The sequence below is a fragment of the Convolutriloba macropyga genome, chromosome 4 (genome assembly GCF_964194025.1).
Source record: "Convolutriloba macropyga chromosome 4, txConMacr16.3, whole genome shotgun sequence".
Classification (NCBI taxonomy): domain Eukaryota; kingdom Metazoa; phylum Xenacoelomorpha; order Acoela; family Convolutidae; genus Convolutriloba; species Convolutriloba macropyga.
Window position 1 is genome coordinate 69,662,583 of NC_134471.1, and position 23,380 is coordinate 69,685,962.

The 23,380-nt window shown below is 35.9% G+C and overlaps 1 protein-coding gene and 1 long non-coding RNA gene across 2 annotated transcripts; one reads left to right on the forward strand and one right to left on the reverse strand.

Annotated features, from left to right (window-relative positions):
• Nucleotides 1–1,611: 1,611 nt before the first annotated feature.
• LOC142338638 (uncharacterized) lies at nt 1,612–16,890 on the forward strand. The gene is made up of 2 exons (XR_012758995.1): nt 1,612–1,754; nt 16,498–16,890. It is a non-coding gene; the product is annotated as an uncharacterized LOC142338638 (long non-coding RNA).
• LOC142337857 (uncharacterized) lies at nt 12,511–15,462 on the reverse strand. The gene has a single exon (XM_075387451.1). It carries the CDS (start codon nt 15,134–15,136, stop codon nt 13,091–13,093), a length of 2,046 nt encoding a protein of 681 aa, XP_075243566.1. The 5' UTR covers nt 15,137–15,462; the 3' UTR covers nt 12,511–13,090.
• Nucleotides 16,891–23,380: the final 6,490 nt, after the last annotated feature.

A 23,380-nucleotide genomic window follows, 5' to 3' on the forward strand; every position in this document is an offset into this window, starting at 1 on the left:
TATAAGCCCAATTACTCATACTTGGATTTTAGGCTGTGTCGATTTCGTTTCCTCATAAACAATCATTATCCAAAATTTTATTTTCTGTCATATTTGAGAACAGAAAAGTTAAGTCTCGTTAAGTTTTCGTTAAGAAAAGAATGGTTAAATTTTTGATGTGATAGAGAGGTTTCATGATTTTTGTACCGAGCACAAAGAGAGTGTTGTGATGTGGAGAATTGAAGAGTTGGTTTTGTTTCAGCCTATCATGGTGGCGTATCTATGTAAGAACAGTTGTCCTATCTGCTCTCTGTTTTATTACTAGGCACTGGCTTAAATACTAGAGTAAGACAACCGTAATGCTCAGTGAAATCAAAAAGCGGATAATCCGTTAAATCCCGGGCTTTGTGACAATGTTTAAAAACTTAAGGCTTTGTGACTTAAAGTTATCAAATATGATTAGAGTATACTGCTAACTGGCATTAGTATTAACCTTGTTTTCCTCCAATGTAGACTGAATTCGCCATTTATCGAACCTAATGAAACCACAGACCAAATTGACACAACGCTTTTTGACACTTAGAAAGAGGTTGTCGTCAATACTTCATTGTTAAAATTTGCAATTATTTGTAATTATGCATTGCTCATCAGTCACTTTTTTTCGGGTAAGTTTGCTTATTAAAGGTTGAAAGGCTTCCCGTTCTTCTTTATCTAGCCGATCCTGAAAATCTAGCCTTTAAGAACCTAAAGAACAGTAATTTTCATTAATTCGTCTGATACCGAATGATTATTTTTTTTCATGATAACTACTTATAAATAAACAAAATTCAATTCCCTGATAGCGGTGAAGTAACTTGAAAACAAAGGAGTTCGCCATTCCATAACAATAATATGTCCTTAGGTTTGAAAACCGAATTTATTATTATTATTATTCGAATTTTGACTTGGTTTTCAGTTTGACCACGTCTTGAAATGAATATTAGTTAGTATGAACTTGTTCTCTAAAGTTGAAGCTCAAAATCTCCGTTTTGAAGGCCGTTGGTATTGTGACGTGTGTAGATAGATAATAGATTACTAACTCGTGTGACTTTTAACTAACCGAGTCAAACAACGAAAGCAGAGCGAGGGCTGTTTGATGAGCTAACTGAACAATTTGACCAGTGCGGGTTGAATAATTAAAGCTGTGTTTAAGTATGCCTTAACTTGTATGTTCTGCTCAAATTTTTTGTTTGATTCCCAATAAAATGACTTTTTTCAAACATTGCAACCGAGCGCAGCTCTAAGGCCAGGTTAAAGTGTGTAAAGTATATTTGTAATTCAAACTACTTGATAATCAATCGGGGCTTTGTACTTACTTAGATTTGATTCAGCTCCGCTTAATGTTTCTTTTCTCTGCAGCCACAGTGCATCGTATCGTGCTCTTCTGTGTGTTAGACCGTTGTTTGTTGTTGGCTGTGTAATCTTATATCTCTTATCCATGGCTATAATATCTAGCTAGTTATTACATAATCTGTTATGGGTTAAAAATAGGTTTTAAATTTTCATCGTATGTGTGAGCTTGCATAACATTTCAACGCCTAGTTTGATAATCTGTTCTCTAGTCGAACATTATATCGAAATCCTTAGATTTAATGGAACTATTCACCTCTGATCTGTCTTCAGCCAGCATAAATGACCTTTGCCAACTTTTTGACCTCTGAGTTTATGGATTAGGTTGGTCCGTGGACACGCAATGAAATACAATACAGAGCACAAGAATTGAGTTGAACGGAATGGTTAGTGTCATTAATACTTGAAAAAACTGAACGCTTGTCTGATCATTTTAGTTTGGCAATCAACTACGCGTATAAATAGATTTACCTGTGATCATATTAACTTGCACCAACCAAATGACAGTATGATAAACTTTAAGAGTATAGACACAAGCAATGCATTAGAAGTAAAGTTATCTGTTATCAAATAGTTCCATGAAAATTCTTACCGAATTTCGTGTTCTCGGTCGGTAATGGAATTCTGAAACTGTGCTTCCATGTTCCTAATTGTTTGGCAGTTCTCGGCAACCAAAAATTGTTCGGGCTTAAAAATTTTATGTCGTTAATTATTAGTGCTGACTTATGAGGCATTTATTATTTGCTAAGGTTATGTTGCCTATTACGTCTAATGTCATCGCTTCAAGCCCCTTAGTAAATCAATTGCCCTGCGACTGACCACCCGGGCTGAAGCAGGCCACAATAGAATCGATCCCCATCAGTTTTTTGAGAACGTAGTCGTTTATGTTTAGATTCAGCGATTTTTTAAACAGAAAATATTGAATCAGCTTGCCTCTCACCGAAAACAGCCCTTTGAAAATGAGGAAAACTGAGCATAATTGCGAGATAATTATTTTGTAAAATTTTGTCTTGCTTTTTTCTTTGCTCACAAATCGCGAAACTTGAATCTCCATAGTTACTTCAGTTCTCATTTCCGATTAATGACTGCAATAGCGACAGTGGTATAGAATGTGTTGGTTCTTTTCACACTTTTTGTTCGATTTTTCACACTTTCGCTTTTTCCGGTCAATTGGAAGTCAAAGTGCAGTAGTGGTTTTAATTACTCTGAAGTACTAAAGGGCGTGAAAAGCGTGTAGTTTTAGGGTGTCTAATTGTTTCAAACTGCTTTTACAGTGAAGTGAGAAAAACGGTATGACCAAAATTTTGGTTTTAGAAATTTTTCACGTTTGTCGTATTGGCTTGCTTTAATGTTCTTAACAATTGCCTTAAAAAGGTGGTACTGTTCTAATAATGCATATTTGAAGTTGTTTGAAGTCCTCATGACAACTAGTAGTTTTTAAGACTTAGACGCTATTGGTTATTGTGAAGCATTAGTGATTTTTTGGATTTTGCTAGTTCTACAGTTCTGTCAGTTAATCTCATTATTGACAAGTATGATATGTAAGGTCTTTTAGTATCTAATGGTTTTTAATGACTTGTTTTAAAGAATAAAACTTATTTGTTCAATTTTACCCGCTTTTTAGTTTTTGTTGTGCGTTTAGTCTCCTGAATGGTAGGTTTCATTGGCTCTCTAATGATGCATAATTGATTCCATTAATTAATTTCTGTTTATTGCCAAGGTTTTTTTGTTTTAAATCGTTACTTCTTGAAAAAAAAATATGAATTTTTTGTTGTTGCATGCATTTGTTTTTGTTAGGGGGTCTATTCAGGTGCAACTACTGTGAAAATGGACCAGTACTGGATTCGAACCAGCATCTCTTACTTGCAAGCCTAGTGTGCTACCCAATTACACCAACTGGTCTTAAGCTCTCGAACTTGGGCGTCTCTTATAACCCATTCTCACGTTCTTTCTTGTTCCTCGAGGCTTCATTTCTCTAGCCAAGTATACGTTGAACAAGTAGAGCTTCTTGTCAAGCTGTGTCAAGCTTATCTTATGCACAATTTACATCAGGTTGTTCTCTCTCAAGCTTCTAACAGTTTTTGTATTTGTAGCGTGATCCTTTAATTTTTTTCTTACAAAATATGATAGACTTTCTAATAATCTGTAGTCTGATAGCTGTTAAATTTCAAATTTAACTGACGTGTATCGTCGACTGACGCCACTTATTTTCAAACAGATTTTTTTTTAAAAAAACGATTTTTTATAGAAATCAATTTTGCCCGATATGTTGTCCTTTTACTTGTCTCTGGTTTATGAGATTTTTGTCTGAGTTTTGTTTCATCTGACCGTTTTGACTTTGTTCAGATTTGATTTGGAGGTTTAAATTAAAATGTATTGCGTAGCATTTTTTTCTTCATGCTTTTTGTGATCTGATTTCTTTGATACATTTGTTGAACTTGTTGTTATTATTATATCGAAAAATGTTTCTATATAGCAAAAATGACACTTTTTTCGTGGTCAAAATTGTTTGCCACAAAGAACTAAGAATTTTTTGAAAGCATTTTCCAATATAAAATCTTTACAATTAAAACAGTTTAAGCAATCCATTCGAAGGCCCAACGATTTCCGTCACAGAAAATCAACTGTGATTTTGCGTGAAAACTTATTTAATGGGAGGAACAAGAACTCTTAGCATTTTCTGCAGACAGGGAATCATAATGCCTATGCTGCTTTGCAGTTTCGATTTAATAGTTTTGATTTTTTGTTGAATTTCAAATAAGTTCGGTGGCTGAGAATTTTTTTGCTTGATGGCAAAAAAATCAGCTTCTGTGATCTTTTGCTTTTTTTTTCGATTAAGTGCTCTAAACAAAATTTGAAGCAAATTTTGTTAATTCGTGTTTTTTAGTCGAAATTTTGATTGACAGTTTTCTTCTGGAACGTTCTTTCGATTTTACTTCTTGAGTGACTTTTTGATTTTTTCAAGTGATTTGAATTGCGCGCATTCAGAAATTTTCTGTTGCTAATTTAAAACGGACTGTGAGCGATGCGCTGACATAAAAGCGTAGCTTAGTGGTTACAGTTGATGATTCGTATCTGGGAGGGAGCGGGTTTGAGCCCCTCTTGAGTCAGTTTTTGTGCCATACAAATTTCTCTAGTCTATGACCCCTTATAAATTATTCGTCTAGCGAGTCGTTCCAGAGCAATTCGTCCGACCTTAGTCGGTTCTTTTTGAAATATGTTTACCAATCAGGACTGCTTAGCACCTACCAATACAATATAGATAACTTATTGTCTACTGCTTTCTTTCAAAATATTCGTCCAGAGCTATGAGAATGCGCATTTGACGTTGGAAATTCTCAATTGTAAGCATGTTTTAGATTAGTTTCTCACACTTATGTCCATTTTTTCAAAATTTGCCTCTCAGTTTCTTAATGTCGGCAGATTGTGCAGTTGCTCAATGCTAGTCTCGCCTGAAAGTTTGCCTTCACGTTTTTCCCTGTTCTACCTGAATCAGCACTGTTAAAACGATGCACGACAAACGTTTTATAATTGCTAACTTGTTGCACATGATTATTGGATCCGTTATTGCAGCAAACGAGTAGGTACTGTGTATTATTCCTATCTGCTCATCCAGGGGAAAAGCTATTTTTGAAGCTTTGTTGTTATTCTGAATATTGCCTTGAATTTACTGTTAATCACGTGCATTATGATAGTTTTGTCATTTTCTTGCTTTATGGAAAAGTGAACTGATTTTTGCTGTTTTATAGCATTAGTTCGTAGTGGCTAACGGTTTCAACGAATCGTTTCTGGCTTTTTTTGAGAAAAACTTTGAGGCCAATAAAGATTTACAGTTTGGTCAAACGTTCTTTCTTTAATAGTTTTTTTGCCCTTTTTTCCAAAGACGTGTATTGTGGAATTTTCTACAAATTTAATATTTATGGCACCAATAGTTCACAGAAATTGGAGTTATTCCTTTTTAGTATTTTGACTTGTGGGTTTATGATATAACGAATTTGTAAGGTGAATCGTTAGATAATTTCCATAGGTAAACATGACTTGTGTCTCTCATTGCTTACCTCTTGATTATCTAGCGTGCGTGAGCTTTATTTTAATTATCTTTGGTTGTGCAGTCTCAGGTTTGATTTATAAGTGAAGGCAGAGCTCATTTCATTGGCATCTGCACTCAATTATTAATCTAAAATGAGAATTTTAAATCTAATCGAAATTAAATAAAGGCCACGCAGGCTTGAAGTTGCTACCTGAAAGACATTACCTTTTGTTATTTAGTTGCAAAATGGGATAGAGGGTGATTTGTGGCTATCATTTTTGTTTAGTAATATTAATTGTTTACTTGATAAATTGGTTTTTTTTTTACAAAATTCCATTAGGATTTATTTCATATCTGTAGTTCCGTTTGTTTTGTTTTTCATACTAGTGAGATTACGAAGTTTGAGTTGAACCATTTTTCGTGTACACCTCTGTCGTTCTTTAAGAATCTAACAAAATTTAAAACAAAATTTTAACTACTTTTTAAATATTGAACGTACTCTTTCTCTGTTTCAGTTGGTAGAAAATTAAGCCAAGAATCTGGGTGAGTGGGGTTGGAACATTGTGCCAACTATCATTAGAGAGTTTGCTTGTTTAGCGCTTCACCTGTGCTGAATGAAAAAGGTGTCATATTTTTGCAACTTGGTTCTGTGAGGAGAAATTGTCAATCAATTGATTCTCTTCAATCATTGCAATCATTAGATTTATGTGATTTTTTCCTTGCTTTAGATAAGGCGTTTTTATTTTTACATTATTGACACGCATAATTGGATAAACGACGAATATGGTGATCTAATTGGCCATGATTGTTTGAAAAAACTATAGTTCAACCATTGCAGCAAGTTTGTTCAAGTAAATAACAGGATATAAATCTAGTTTAACGAGGTTTTAAGTTTTCCAAAATTTCTACTTTGTTTTGATTTCGACAACTTGGAACATTATTTGCAAGCGCATATTACCGATCCTTCGTATGAATTACTTAGCACCTTGTTCACTGCAACCTCTAAGTAGAAAAATGTTTAGATTTAATACAGTGTGTTGCACTGATGGTTTACTTTTGGTATCTACTACCATTTTATAAGCTTCAATCGACTTCATTTCATTTGGCTATGAAACCAACATGTCAAATGTTTTCGATCAGCTTGTAGCGTTTCGAGTCTACATGTTAATTAACAAACCCTTGCGCACCTGTTTTCAGGCAAATTGCCCGCTAAGTTTGGATACTAAACGGAAGTGGTATAAGCCCAATTACTCATACTTGGATTTTAGGCTGTGTCGATTTCGTTTCCTCATAAACAATCATTATCCAAAATTTTATTTTCTGTCATATTTGAGAACAGAAAAGTTAAGTCTCGTTAAGTTTTCGTTAAGAAAAGAATGGTTAAATTTTTGATGTGATAGAGAGGTTTCATGATTTTTGTACCGAGCACAAAGAGAGTGTTGTGATGTGGAGAATTGAAGAATTGGTTTTGTTTCAGCCTATCATGGTGGCGTATCTATGTAAGAACAGTTGTCCTATCTGCTCTCTGTTTTATTACTAGGCACTGGCTTAAATACTAGAGTAAGACAACCGTAATGCTCAAATAATATCGTAATGGCAGACTTTGATTAGCAATTTGTGGCGTTCTATTACTAATGTGGTTCCCTGCAACTGCCCCAGAGACGATAGAACATACGTATGTTCAGACAATATTTGGGCTAAGTTGGCTCCATTCAACGTCTGAAAGACTGAAGGTTCTACTGAGAGATTGTTGTATGTGTTTGTGTCGAAGCATGATGAGGGCTTCTTAGTGGGCTAGTTAGTAAGTTGGTTAGTTAGTTTTAACTAGTTTCAGTAGTAGTTATAAACCGAGCTGAAACCAGGAGCTTCGTGGGTCACAATGTTTGTTCAAGATTGCGAAGTTTATTTGCTGGGTTTCGTTTTCCTGTGGCTTAAAGGGGGTGAATTTGTTTGTCACCGGATGATAAATGTATTTGACTTTGCCCCTTGGCAAATAGTGAAACTATACCATTAGTTAGCTTTAACTTACTTAACGCCAATCTACCCGTGGAAATTTCTCTCTCGCTTTTGCTCTCTCTCTCATCAACATTTATAACCAATTTATAACGAATTGTTAATGGTTAGCTATGAAACTACTACTATACTAACTTGGCTATTGTAACTAGCTACTACTGAGCCCACAGAACTGAAATGTGTGATGTCTTTAGGAAAACAAATTCCTAATTTGAAAATGTTTTGCTAACTTTTGTCGATTAAGTTAGTTATAGTTAGTAAAACTAATATTGCAGCACAAGTTAATTAAACATTCGACATCTAGAGAGTAAATATTGGCATCCTTCGCCATTTATAATAGCTGAAACTATTGGTTGTTTACTTGATTAAATCAATATTGTTTACAGAATTAAATGTAGCGCTCGTGTACAAATTTGGCGACTTTAGATTCCAGTTTGACTGACTTAGATCCTGATCTAAATAATTGTTTACTTCTTTCTCGCCTGGCCAGGTGTGTTGAACGAGAAACAACCCCCAAAAATATCAAGGCCATTTTTATGTGTCAAACTAATGAAATGTTTAAAGATCAGACTTAAGAACCAAGATCGGCCAAGAAATTTTCAGCCGAAGGCGAGACAGACTTCCCGAATTGTTTGTTTTATGAAGTAGCTTAGCTGATTACTTCTCGATATCGAATCCCCCCCCCCCCCCCCCCCCCCCCCACTGCAACTCATGTCCCCTCTCTTTTACTCCATCAACTGACACGACGCAACATATGCTAAAATAGGTCATTGTTGTAAATGTACCTGCCTTATGAGACAAAATATCCCTGGAAACCGACCGTTACTTAAAACTGTTCTGTATCCGTTTGTGAAACTGTTAACTTTTAAAGGAAACGTCGATGAAACTTCGATTTGTCGCCAAATTCTATAACCTATAAAAATTTCGACATCAGTATCTGACCTTAATAGAAATCGTGTCAACATATTTAAAATTGGACGTAATGATGTTGAGACCTGTTTTAACCTATAAATTTTCACTGGCTGGTGGTTAGTGAGTAAATGAATTAGCATGACATCACAATTCCTATTTAAGCAAAATTTCCCCTTTTGGAAGTTTAGTGTTCTTTGTCCCAGATTCAAAATACAGCGAAATACTGTAAAATCAAATGCGAAAACATCAAAACATAAATCTTCTTGGAAACTTGGACATCAAAAAAGAAATTGCCTCTTAATAGCGAAATTGTAGCTTCTGTTTTTGATGTTGAAGCACTTTTTGGCTTGGGTACCCAGAGCTTTTTAGTACGGTTAAGGATTGGTCAAATTGGTTAATGTATAGAGGGTAGGGGGTAACCGTTTTAACTGTAGGCACTTATAGCGGAAAGTTGAAATTCCTATCTTTGAAGTTAATTCCTTGTTGAGGCAACTGCGAGTTAAACTTCAAACTTAAGTCTCATTCTCACATTTGTAAATTGATGGGATTAGTTCGAGTAATTAACCAATTACTAACTTATAGCTATTATCACAGTGTGAGACTTGACCGGCGATCGGAATAAATCCTTTCACACTTTGGTGCATCAATGGACAAATTTCGAAACTTTCAACTTAAATTCCTTAAATTTGATCACAGGGAAAGAATCCCAGCATAAATCCCACCTTTGCCGAAAAGTGCGAATTTTTAATTTGTTCAGCTTTGATGCTCGTTTGAGTAGCTAATATTGATATTGTAATTAGTAAATTAACCGCGAGGTTAATAACTACCTAACTTTAGTTGACTTAGGATATGAAGTATACTTTTTAAATATTCTCACAGAACAAGGAAATCTATTCTGAGTCTTATGTAGCTTATCAAAACAACTTTTCTTGTTTTTTGAATAGATTTTGTAAATTAATTGTTGATAAGTAGTAGTTGAAAGGATCTTTTAAAAACAGAGTGCGGTTACCTAATTTGGGCTATTAAAATGGGACACGGTTACAGTGAATGAAAACAAAAACAACAGGAGTGGATATCTAGATCAGATTAAAGGAATAAAAATGAAGTTTTCACATTTGTTCGCGTTCAGTTCACGTTTTTATTGTTCACGTTTGAGAAAGATTTCATCAAATGTTTAAAGAATGATTGGATTAAAGAAAACGGCGTTAAAGGAATTGCCGACAGCCTGAAATCTTTTTCATGAAGTGAATTGACCAAATTCCTTCGAATGAGCCGGAATTGTTCAAAAAATGTTGGTCTTTTTGTTCTGAAGCCTGAATAATAAAAGCGGCGTTAATATACGGCTTGAATTATTCGTCTTGAATTGAATTGATCAGATTCCATTTTGAGAGTTGCTAAGCTGGTCAAGAATTCCGGAGGGCAGTTTTTGTTTAAAATGTGAAGTATTTTGAAGTTATTTTCGGTCAAATTTTTCAAAGAGGATCATCGTTTGCTTCAATTTAAGTTGAAACGGGTAGTTTTGGAATGCACGCTACATACACTTGTTTTTAGTTAGCTCTTGAGCCGATAAGTTGAGACGTTTTCTAGGGTTTAGTTTTAGTCCATCAAGGGATATTACTGGTTTAAAATTTAACTTCACTATCTAAACACGCAATATATATCATTTTCATATGTTGCAATTTATGTCGCACCTCTAACTTAAGTTATTTTGCCGCACTTGAAAGCCACTTAGCTCATGTGCCGCCCCGTACTAACTTTACACGTAAATTAGCTGAAACTGTCCTAGTTATAACTAATAACTAGCAGGTTATGATCAACGGTACACGTGCGTGGCCGTGCCTAGTTAGCTCAGCGGGTGATCCGAAGGAATTATATAGTCCGTGAATCTTTTCAGTGATTGAGCTCGTCCTTACCTTAAATTACCTGAGTTGCCTAATTAATGAAGATCATTAAATTGATACTTAATCAATCTGATACAGTTTGGTGTTTTTTGAATTGTGTCAAAAAAGACGACAAAAAATTGCAAATGAATGAGCGTTCTTCGAAATGTGCATTCATATCTTTTATGCAATCAAACAGCCGGCGATATTAAACGGGATAAATTTATCGACCTATATTCAATTGTGAAGGATATGATGAATTTCTTTAACAAATACAGTTTTTAAAGTTTTTGGACTGACTGACGTTTCTGATCACAAAAAAGCTGCTCTTACTATGCGTTGTCTTAGTTTTCCTACGTATTATCTGTGTTGAATGTAAATGAAGCGCCCTTTACTTTGAGAGCTTTAGCTGTTATCAGAACTGTAAATAAATATTGATGAGAGGTGAAGCCGGAAATCTAGCATCAAATTTAATGTTAAATATGATCAATAGCTTGATCGGATTGCCTTTCCTTTTCATGACAGAAATGTAGCTCTTTTTGACTTCTCTTTGTTTTTGTCTTTCGACAATTTTCTGGTCTTTTAGAAACAGCCACCAGGGCGATATAAGTTTTGGGCGGATTTTTATAATTTTCTTTTATGGGACCTGGGATGAGTTTAGAGCTCAAAAACAGGGTGGTCTCTCGCGTCGTTGCTTCTGCTCTGCTTTTGATGCTCGAATTTCTTCAGAATTTCAATTTATCGATGGCAATATACGATCTATTTTTCTATTCAAATTTGTGAGCATTGTTTTCATCTCAGTGAATTAAACGTTATCCACGTTACTAAACCAATTGAAATTTGATTTGAAAATGTTATGGCTCTTTTTATTCGGAAGGGGATGTAGATTGTTTTTGTTCCATTTTTGCTCTATTAAACTATTCCGGCTTTTTTTCTATTTCATCTTTTCAATTGGTCGAAAACGAAGTTTAAAGCATTAATTTTCTATTTCAGCTGATGGTTTCTATGCGACTTTTAGTCTGTTATTCGTTTGGCTAAATTGACTTTTAACCTAAAAAAGTGACCGAATTATTAAATCCCGAGGACATTAAATCGATTTTGAGATTCGGAGCACCTAGCCGCTCCCACTCCCTCCATCTTTCTGCCCCGGGACGCTAGCTTCAATATTGTCAACAATTGTCCTTATTAGCTACTGCCAAAGCTACGCCCCCTCCCCCGCAAGTCGTTTGAGAACAATACATTCGATGTTTGTCTGTCATTCTTAAGAATACCTGACTTCGGTTAGATCAAGTTCCAATTCAGGGTTGTTCTGCAACTGTTAAAAAATATTCGATACTTTGCTCTATACGGATTGTGCAAATTGATTCGGATCTGACATGTTTGGTTTATATAAGTTTTTATAAACAATGCTGAGCAGCTCTTCTTATTTAAAAGTTTAGTTTCAAATTTGCCAGTTGTTTTTTTGAGAACATACGAAAATACAGAAACAAGAACTCGTGAGCCGTTGTGAATTCTTCGAATTTTCGTTTTGAAAACTTCCATTTTCGACGCTTTAGAACTTCCACTTCCGGGTTAAGAACTTCCATTTTCGACGCTTTCTTCGCGATGAAGGTAAATTGGCGCGTCTAGGTTTTAATAGCAGGTCACATGATTTTTCAAGTAGTTGTTTTATCAAGAACAGTTCAGATTTTGAGAAGAACTGTTGAGATTTTGAAAAGATATTAAAGAAACATATTTGATGATGCAATTTTCCCGTGCGTTTTATAAACTTGGCCAGATGAGCTTGAGTATTGAATGTAGCTTCAAATGGCTGTCAATTAGTTTATGACAGTTAGTGAAATAATTTTTTTAACGTAGTCTGACTGAAAGCTATACAAAGCATAGCTATGCGGTTAAAAGTTAAATGGGCGTAAGGCTATCGAGCTAATTAAGTGTTGGCTTGACTGTCTTCACTATTAATGCTTCAGTGTTGAGTGAAGGAAATAAAAATTAAGAACTTTATGTTCTCAGCAACTCAAGTTTCGAAGGCTCATTAAAAATGTTCAAAATTATGGAATTTCGTAGTGTTCATTCTGTCGGGGAGTAGAAATGGCCTGTTTTTTGTGAATTCCTGGTAGTTTTTTGCTAGCAAACGATGTATTGACTAACGGTTCTACTTCTTTTCACCCCTATTCATTTAACCCCCTATCATTTAACACCCTAATGGATGAAAGCAAGTAATGTATCCCATTTAACGCTTGGAATCTTAATTGGGACAGGTACAATGATTGGAGGGAACCTGAATAAGCTCTGATTGGTTGAAAAATGTGATGTATATAAATATGTGAATTTGCCTTTAAGTTTTGGTTTACTAAAAAACTAATTTACTGTAATGCAATGAAATATGGAAACAATGAAGTAAATTACTGGGACAGCAAAGTATGAGAATATATTTAATGGATAAACTGAACAATAAATAAATTGGATAAGCGAAGCAAATATGCAGAGTTGGAGCTACTTGATTTCTGAGAAGAGATAAAATGTCAAAAAAAATTCCAGTTCTTCTAGAAAAATCTAGAATGTTTGTTGCATTTGAACTCGGTTTATTTTACCGTAAGTTAGCACCGACCTGAACTTAAAATCAACACTTTATAAATACAGAAAAATATAAGGTCACTTTAATATCAGAAAATAATGGAACAAAACATCAAAATTAGAAAGAGAAAGTTTTGGGTTTATTAGAAAAGTTTTGGCTTGTTTCTGGAAGTTATTGTAGAAAATCCAGAGTTTTTGTCTGAGACGAGGAAGGTTAAATGTTGGGCAGTAGTTTTGTTTGGTTGTGCATACTTAAATTATTTTGGGCTATTGGAAGATTTTGGAATTTTTGTAAGTTTCTCGTAGTTTGGGTTCAGTAACTATTCGTGCTCAGAATTTGGGGTCCATTTGTAGCGGCAACTGAATTGGACGAATTGGAGTTGAAAAAGGTATTGGTGGTCGCAATCGGCGAAGTTGTAGCCGAGGACTCTTGTGACGAAGCGAGTGACGTAACAAATGACGCAACTGCTGAGTTATTACATAATACATTGCCAGTCGGCTGTAGTCGGTGTTCGATTCCCGTTGATGTCACTGATACTACGTTCTCGGATCCCATAAGGGTTCCGGTTCGAGGACTTGCAACGTTGATGGGACTCCCGGAAGCGGTTGCAGACGATTGATGGTTACTTGAAACTAGATGTCCGTTAGCTGCCCTTGAGTTGAGCAAGATCTCGTTTTGAGTTGTAGGAACTGTTGCGATTAGAGAATCGAGATCGTTCAGAGCTGAGCTGTTGTGAACTGAGTTTTGTTGAGCTTGTGGAATGATCGAGGCAGCGACACTGGACATGTAAGAATTGTAGCCCATTCCTGGGTTTGCCGAGTACACGTTTTGGGCACTCATTGCCGAATCGTACTTTGCCAGATCCGAATGCTGATTCATGCCCAGAAAGTGAGGGTTTTGCAGAAGTTGCCCGGCGGAGTCCTGATGGGATCCGGGGGATGTTTTAATGATACTTGAAATTGAAAACGCATTGGAAGCGTCGCTTTTCAGACCACCGAAATCAGCGGCATTTGCAGACGCGCCTCCTGCCATGTAAGCCATCGGGGGCAGCAGCGAAGTACCCGGGAATAAGGGTGCTAGAACTGAGGCATCGTGAAGATAAGTTTGCCCGTTTGTACCCAAAGCGGTCTGAACCGAAGCTGCATGAGCGGAATGCATCAATTCACTCAAACTTTGCTGTTGTTCTGACCTCAAAGCAGCCGAAATTAAATCGGAAGTGTTGTCGTGGTTTTCTTGCTGAAGAATAGCTCCATTTTGATGCTGGTGTTGGGTTGTTTGTTGGTGATTCAAAAGTGAGCGCGTTTCGGAACCAGCAGAGTTTCCTGGCGAAATTTGACCGGCAGTTCCCGGAGCTCCGGCATTGTTCACGCCAATTTCTGTGGGAGAAGCATTCAAACTTCGATCGTCGGCAACGTATCCGTTGATTCCGTTTGGCGATTGGACGTAACTTGAAACATCTTCAGGTGAGAATTGTTCATCTTCTTTCTTCAAACTTTGTTCATAATCTTCATAATTGTTCACACCGTTCTCATTCATATTCTCCTCCTTTATATCTTTACTTTTCTTGCTTTTTTCTTTCTTTGACTGTTTTTTCTCGTCCTTGAAACGTTTCTGTCGTCGCAAGTAGCATCCGTTTTCAAACATATTGCCCGATTCCGGGTGCAAAGTCCAGAAGGAACCCTTTCCGGGCTTTTCAGGTGTCCTGGGTACTTTGACGAAACAATCATTGAATGACAAACTGTGACGAATCGAGTTCTGCCATCGTTGTTGGTTCTGTCGGTAATAGGGGAACAGTTCCATGATAAAACTGTAAATGTCGCTCAAGGTTACCATTCTGTTGTTTGAGTTCTGAATGGCCATTGTGATGAGAGAGATGTACGAGTAGGGAGGCTTGGCGTGTGATTGGCTGTAGCTTCTCCGGAACTTCTCCGCTTGGTTCGGAGAGGGCAGGTTGGTTCGTCCTCTGTGGGTTGGTGACGTCAGTTGATAAATGGAATCGGCAGCTGCTCTGCTGTAGTCGACATATGAGGCGTTGAAAGTGTTGTAAGCAGCCATTGGCGGCACACTATAAGGCGAATTGAAGGACATTGAGGGTAAGTTGGCTGAAGCTGCAGCGGCCGCGTTGAAACTGTTGCTCATGTAGTTACTGATTGGACCTCCTGTCATTGCGGATGCCGCGGCAGCGTTTGCGGCGAAGGTTGGGTACGCGCCCATGGCCGAGGCGTAGTTTTGCCCGGCTGCAGTTGCGGACCCGACTGTGTTGGCGTGACCTGTTATGCCCCCCATTTGGGGGGTGTAGGAAGTTGTGCCCATGGAACTGGGAAGCATGGATGTGTAACCATCGAATGATGTTGTCATTTTGGACAGACTGGGAAAAGTTTGTCAGGAGTAAATTTGGGTGATAAGTTTTTTGTTTCCTTTTTAAAGGATTGTTTGTTAAAAAGCTAGAGGATAAATTGGTGGATATTTGCGGAGAAATGAAAAGGTGTATCAAGGATTATTTGCTATCAGAAATTTAGTTGCAGAAGACAAATTATATTTGCTCGGAGAAAACTCAAGTTTTATTGTTTAAGTTTCTTTTCAGAAATAAAACAAACTTTTAAATGGAGTCAAAATCAATGATTTGGTTTGATTAGTTGTGGATTTTGTTTGCTGCAGATCGACTAACTTCAACTTGGAATGATTACTTTGGCTAATATGACCGATTCTTCTAAGTTTGCTCTTCTAGATGTGAAGTTATATGCCCTCAGCCAATCAGATCGCAGCTTCCAATTCAAGCACTCTGATTGGACAATCCGGAAATCTGTGCTGCTTTAAGTTGTATTTTACTTTTACGTGCGGAGATACAGGCATTTAAGATGCTGATAATTTTATTAGCGTAATTCTTTAATATGATTCGATCTAAATTGAATTAGGGATATTTAATCGGGTGTGAAAGTTAGGTGAGAATGAAAAAGTCTTTGATTTTGATAAATGTTTCTTTTTCAAAAGAAAAGTGACATAATATAAGAAGGAAAGAAGAATGCCTAAAACAATACTAAATGTCTGAAATTTATTCCCTTTATCAGTCTATTATGTCAAAATTTGTAGTTAGTGTTGACCTGGAATGATAATAATGATACTTATCATTGTAATATTACAATAGTTTGAGTTAAGTTTGTTTCAGACAGCGGCTTAAGTCACTTCAAAGCGCTTCAAATCCTTCACTCAAACATCCGGTTTCTCAGATGAAAATTGCTGAACAGGACGAATTGTTCAGACCCTGTAATGGAATAATAATCTAGGACAATGTTAAAACAAAGGTCGTGTGTGCGCGTGGATTCCCGATTACATGACCTGAGTACCGATCAAATCTTTCGCAGTGCTGGGAATGAAAAATTGACAAATAAAAAATTTGCTCAAAAATTGGAAGTTAGAAATAATCGGGGATCAGTGCAACAATTTCCCCCTCCCCTTCTGTACCTAGTAGGGAATCGCTCCCACGTCACATTACCTGGCCTATAGTATCGATAGCCTAATATTAGCTTAAGCGCGATCGAGCACCGCTGTTCACGGCCATGCCTCTCATGCGCTGTGGGATATAAAACCCGCCTGTTGGCCTCGAAGTTTGCGACATTAGTTCTGACAATACGATTCGATATTGAATTCAATCAAATGTCAAATTAGTGAAAATCGTAAACATAAAGTGAGTGACCAAAGTTCGTGTCGTGAATGTTTAGGCGATTCGGCCCTTCACCTAACCGAACTAAATTGTAACTTGTCATCGAAACGATCATGTGTTCCGCGTTGTGCAAAGACGTGTTCAGATAGCAGACATCACGTGTAGCAGAAATTCAACAAATTGAACCAGGAACAAGCTATGACGTCATTTAACTGCAAAATCAACGCAGCAGTTGCAAACTGAACTTGTTTGTATTGCAAAGTGACCCGATTTTAGAAGTTTTCAGTTCATATTCTGTTTAATTTTCCCAGATTTTTGGGAAAACAAGAATTTAAGATTTTTATTGGCTTCTTGAGACAGAATTGAATTTGTAATTCAAATTGAAGTATGCTATTATTTGTTCAAGCGTTGGCTTTTAGGTGAGAGATAAGTACATTTTATGGGTTGAAAACAGTTTTATGACTTTACGAACAAGGTTAATTCTCCGGTTAGTAGTAGTTAGTACTAATTAGTCAAGTGTTTGGATAGCTTTAAAAAGGGATGAAATCTTTACGCAAAAGGGTAAAATTTTGAGATATTTTTCCCGAAATAGGTCGAGAATTTTCTGACGTTGTAAAATTCGATTAGTTAAATTTAACCCAGATTTCACTCGATTTGTGGGTCGAGGTAGTGCTGAGAGTAAATTATCCTCCCCCACCACAGCAGCAGCTATATCTTAAACGGTTTTAAATTAAACGAGACCTCTGTTAAATTTAGACGAATCATCAAAATGTCGAAACAAAATTCTTTGTTGATGTGATTTCACGATCCGAGAAATATGAAAAATATAGCAGAATGTCAAAATCTGATTGGTCGAAATTTTGACGCATGTTTTTGCTAATAATCAGAAAATTAGATGTTGCAGTAGCAAGCCGAAAAAATGTTAGCCGAAAAATGATCGAATACGTGTTATCAAGAGATTTGACCCGATTGTCGAAAAAGTTTCTGTTTGAAAGCACATAGGGATATCGAATTTTGTCAACATATAAGTTGATCACGTTAAGATCGGCTTTACGCACAACCGCTAAATCAACCACCCATATTTTTGCCCTTATTTTTGTCAGTCGATTTTTAACATTTAACTTTTACAGTTAGGTGGGCTAAAGTAGAAAGTAGTTAGTTGGGCAATTAATTTATCTTGCTTCAGTGTAAAGTTGCGATCAGTATAGTCAAAATCAGCGATGCTAATAATTAACAACCAAGCGACGGAAACAAAATAGATCCTACTTGAAAGGTCAACTTTTATAATTAGAGCCGTCATTTCCGTCTTGTCCTGCGAAAGCTTGACATGGCGTCTTTTGAAGACAGTTTCATAAAATTATTTTCTAGAAGCAATTATTATCAAAAGATCTTAATTTTCGTAATCCTATTTTAATTTGGTTTTTTTGCAAAAAAATAAAATTGACAACTGAAATGAAGTTTTCATTTCCTTAAACTTTCAGATTAAAGATCAAAAATGAACTGATAGCAAACGTTTAGAATTATAATTAGTTTTAATTTGTAATTTTTCCAATTGAAATTTTTTTTCACAGAAACGTTGTTGAAATTAACACCGCGTTGAATTGTTGCTAATCTGTTCAACAGGTACTAACTAAACGTGAAAAACTTCTGCTATATGTGATCAGAATTCTCAAGTAGAAAAGTTAAGGGACCCCTAGCTGAGTTCAAGTTTTGCTAAAACACCTTTTAACCCACTGATTTCTAGGCTACCTGGGCTTGATTAGCGAACAGGTGAAAAATTTGTTTTTCAGCTATTTAAAGTCGTTCACACTTCCAAAATTTGTTCACCTATTTTGGAAATTTCACTCTTAACAATTAATTCAGATAAACAGAATTATTTTAAGCAGTACGGCTAACGGATAAGTGTTTACAAATCGTCTAAAATGTTATCATTGTTTTTATATAAGAAATAAAGGGATAACTTGAATGATAACGCTCCATCAATTTTCGCATATTTTGTATTTTTAATTCCAACTCAAAACTTGTTCAATTAACTGGACAAATACGTGAATGAAGAATGTGAAGTAACGGGCCCTTCCCGTTAATCCGGATTAATATTAACCAAAATATTTAATATTTTTAGCCCTCTTAATCAAACATGCTTCATATAGTGCTCAATTTTGCAAACTAAGCCCCCGAATAAGCTACGACAAATTCTATAAACAAATTTCCCACCCTCCTCACTAAAGAGCTGCAAACAAATTAATGAGTTGAGAAATTGAAATAAGACTGATTGGAGGATCGAAAGGTACTTAAACAATAGCAAAATGATCGTTCGCTAAAATTCGAGTATAAGTAGGAGACTTTAACCGGCAACTTCGGACATTCAAGCATAAAAGATTTGAGATTCGCGCATGATACGAAAAGCCTCGTCCCGATTCTCAATACTCATGTACAAACTTGCGCAGCAAGTTGATCCAAAAGTTGGTCAGAAGTTCAAATAAGGTCATTTGATTCTAAAAGAATGGCGTATAAAACATAGCTCGATAAATACAAAACGGGCCGCTCAAAGGTTTCCGAGCGATCATTTTTTTTGTAGTTTAATAATAATAATAATTGTGGTTTCTGCGTAATCGCAGCGGAACAGCATTAGGCCTACAGTAGCCTGTTTTCAGCTGCCCTTTTTCTTATTATTCCCCACATTTCAGACTGATCTTTTTATGAGCAGCATTGCTCTTTTTTTGGTGACTATAGCCAATTTTTTGCGTCTGAAACTTTCACGTGGTACCATCATTGCAGCCAACATTGGTCAGGCTATGGTTTGAGACACTAGTTTGAGACACCATGGGAAACTGACAAGCCATAAGTATCTGTATTGCGCATTGAACTGATTGGTTAAAAACGTCTCCAAAAATGAAAGAAATCAAACACTAATTAAAAATTCTTAAAATGCGTCAGCTCCGAAATGGAGATAACTGATCTTTGAAAGGTGAGATTAACAATACCCACAGGTAGGTAGGCAAGTTGTTTGAAGAACACGCAACAAAATTATTAATAATTTAATAAATAAATGAAAAAATTGATACTAACTATAAGGAATTTCTGAGTTTTCACAACATTAAACAAAAACATGAAAGACAATTCACTGAAGTCTGACAATTTTGCAACCCGATAAATGTGCTATCCAAAATAGAGCAAAATAGTTCATATTTGTTCCGACCCCTCTTAAGGGGGAGGAACTATATACTAAAATGGGTTTTTTTTTGTTCTGACAATTTTCGACGCTCGATATATTGTAGAGAGTTGAGACTGGTATCATTAGAAAACTCATCCAGCATAGAATAAGGAATTTAAAAAATTGTTTTTTTTTGTTTTTTAAAGAGAGTTATCGAGGTTTAAGCGTCGAGAAAAGGTTATCGAGAAAAGTAGAAATAATTCCATTGTTTTTATACACATTTTCTGGAATTTTTGCCTAAAATTTTGTCAATTTTGCTAAAATTTGTTAAAATTTTGAAGAAAAGTTATTGATTTCATTTTCAAGGATAAAAATATTGTCAACTATTTTTATTTTAAATTTTGTCAAAAATTCCGGCTAAATGTTTCTAAATTCAGCCTTTTTCATCAAAAACAGCACAAAATAAGTTTCTGTAGTCCACTTTGATTAAATTTGCAGGAAGTGCACACCCAAACATCACTAATACGATTTTTATAGACAAAAAAAAGGGGTATTCCTACTTCAAATTCCGTTGAGAGTGCTCTGTGAATAAAACTGCCGTTTTTCGCTAATTTTACTCGTTGATTATCAAAAACGCAGCATTTATTTTTGATTTTAACTAAAAAATTATCTATATCTATAACATTGGAAAAATAAAGTGCTCCTAATGATCGAACAGCATTAGTAGGGCTAGTTTTGGACCTTTCTTGGACTGTTACAATCCAAAAAGAATTCGGATTGTAATCTGTCGGTCTTTTTATAAAAAATGATCTTTTTAATATTAATTAAAGAACAGAACAATTAAAATCAAAGCTCAGTAGTGATAGGTTCAATTGGTTTCCTAACCAGCTCAATATTAATTCATCTAGTTGTTTACTTGAAAGCTTTTGGTCGTTTTGAAAGCCTTCACTTTCAAAAATATTTGATAACACGAAAAAAATGATTTTTGATTTTTTTTTCATAATTGACGTCCTTTTTGTAGACGTAAGAGATATTCTGGATAATTGCAGGTCTCAAGGGCTTCCTTGGGACTAATAAATGAACCTATTTAAATATTTTTGTCTGTAATTAATGGCTTTTTTGACTTTGGAAGTAATTTTGTTTCGAAAAAGAAACAAAAGTGTTACTTAATTTTGCCTTTTTTTGTTTTTTGCCTACTTGTTACCTAATATCATTAACGAAAGGTCACATACTACATTATTCGAGTTCAAAGAAGGTGCAATTGAGGGCCAAAACGTGGCTTATGGCTTCCACAGCGTTTTCTGTCAAGTTTTAATTGAATTTATTTATTGTCTTTTTGTCGTTTTCTTAACCGCATAAAAACTTGAATGAGGAAAGGTCAATATCGTTCTATAGAAGCAATGAAAATCGTTAACCTATGGGATTTTTTAGTTGATTTCTATTGGTTTTCATTACTTTGAAATTAATTGTTTTTGAAAAAATGACCAAATTTTTAAACTTTACTGTTTTTGTTCTTTTTTGTCTAATTGTTATGGATTATTATGGACCCGGTCTCAAGGCTTATTATGGACCCGGTCTCATATCTTTTCTGGTGGTTTACAAGTAATTTTGTTTGGTTACAGTTTTATCTGACGCTATATTAACTTTGTTATAATTTTTTGTTCTTTAAAACGGAGATAAAGTTTTTGATGTAATTAATGTTTTTTGTTGTTGTTTGATTTTGCGGTTCGTCTTAACTCGCTTTCTTGATATTGGCATATCTCGTCAACCTAGTGCATTTCTTTTAATCCGCTGAGTTATTCGCTTCGGAGGCTGTCTTTTCGTTCAAACACTTTTTTTTGAAAAAAAAAGTTGTTTTTGAGCTTTGCACATTAGCGAGCATCCTTGTTTAACATGAACTCGTTTACAAAATTTGAAGGATTACAAATAGACATTGAGCTTCAACAGAAAACAATTACTGATATTGAAAGATTTGACAAAATACATAAAGTGTTTAGCAGAGAAAGGTCGCTGAAAATTGGTCTTGAAAACGCCGGAAGTTATTTTTATTGACTATAGTAAAAGCAACATAATTTTTTATGATTACCTTGAGATAATTTTTCTATTATTTATACAAAAAATTGTAGATCGAAGTAACTGAACAATAGGAAGCAAAATCCGTTTGATATGGACGCTCTTTGGAAAGTGCCAGTATTAATCTGGAGCTTCCTTGAACTTTTATTGTCTTTTTCCGTTTTCAGATTTCTAGTATTTGGTGACCTCAAAACAAAAAAAATGTAGAGAAAAATTTGTGTTTGTACACTGCACTAAGATCCAATAAGAGAGCGAAAAAGCCAATGAGTCATTTTTCTAGATGTTGCTCGCAACTTTTCGTTTCTTAGCGCACGTTTTAGCTGTAGTATTATAAATTCCTTTAGTGGTGGACATTTGGATAACATTTTATTTTACTATGACACCGACACGCTCAATTGCTTTTGATAAAAGCTAAATTGTTTTCCTATAACCGGGATCGATCAGGTGAAGCACGGAGGGCAATATTTGGCTAAGCAGCTCTCTTAGCGCCTTACACTTTACTAGTCACTATGCTTGCGGTTCATCAAAGCCGTTTTGAGAAGATAATTTTATGAAGTGAAGGGTGGTTCTGATTCATTGCAATTTGACCCCCCTTCTAAGTTACCCACTCACCCCCCATTCACCCCCTGGTCATTTAAAATTAGGTGGTTATGTTTAATATTTTTTAAATTTTTTTCAGAACTTAGGAACCTGGGAAAGAATGCCAGCTTGAATCAGGCCTTTTTGTCAGAAAATATTTTAAATACTCTTTGTTGCTACAACAGCTCAACGGGAATCGAACTAACGGAATTGTTTAATAAATTATTTAGTAATAAATTTCCTTTAATCAATATTTTGGCTAAAAGAAGGATAACGCCATGGCTCCGCTGGTCCGCGTTGGGAAAAGTGATAGGTCGTCACTTGTCTTGAGTCTTAGATTTAAGTTTCAATTAGTTTGGTTGCAAATGTTTTTGTTTCAAGTTACACATTTTAAGCAAGAATATCATTTCCAGTTTTACAACATTTCATCATCATCATGACTTTTCTCATTACAACTTTTGGTAAATGAACTCACAAAAAGCGGTAAAGCTAAATGAACGTAAGAGATCAATCTTTAGCATTAACATCCTCCAGGCCCACAAAACCTAACCCTAACCTGGTAGTGGGATGATTGTGGTAAACATGCACTAATTTACTGCTGGCCTATTTGATTTGCCTAAAGCGGTCTTAACCTCGCATAACCGAGCTATGCAGGAAATGGTTCGGGATGAGTGAGTTGTCGTCTTCATGTTTGCCTCTCACTTGGGTGAGTGGAGGCGAGTTGACAAGACAATCGGTTTGGCTGACGATTGCGGCAATAACATCTGGGGTAGTTTTTGCGGAACCGAGATTCAACAAAAGAGCTCGTTTGACAAACTGAATGAGTCTCTCCCACACCCCACCGAAGTGAGGAGCAGAGGAAGAGGGGTGTTGGTTTTCTTTCGACAAACTGATTCAGTAGCTGATCTGTGATACAGTCGTGGTCCAACCTCAGTGGTCTTCGTCTGATCTAGTTTCTTGCTCCCAGGATGTTGGATCCGCGGTCTGATAGAAACAAACGCGGTTGACCGCGTCGAGCGAAGAAGCGACTGATTGCTGTCAAAAACCTGTCTGTGCTGTGGTCCTCTTCAACTTCCTGGTGAATTGCTGTTGTGACCAAACAAGCGAATGTAGGTCTTCACTTTTGCATCTCGAT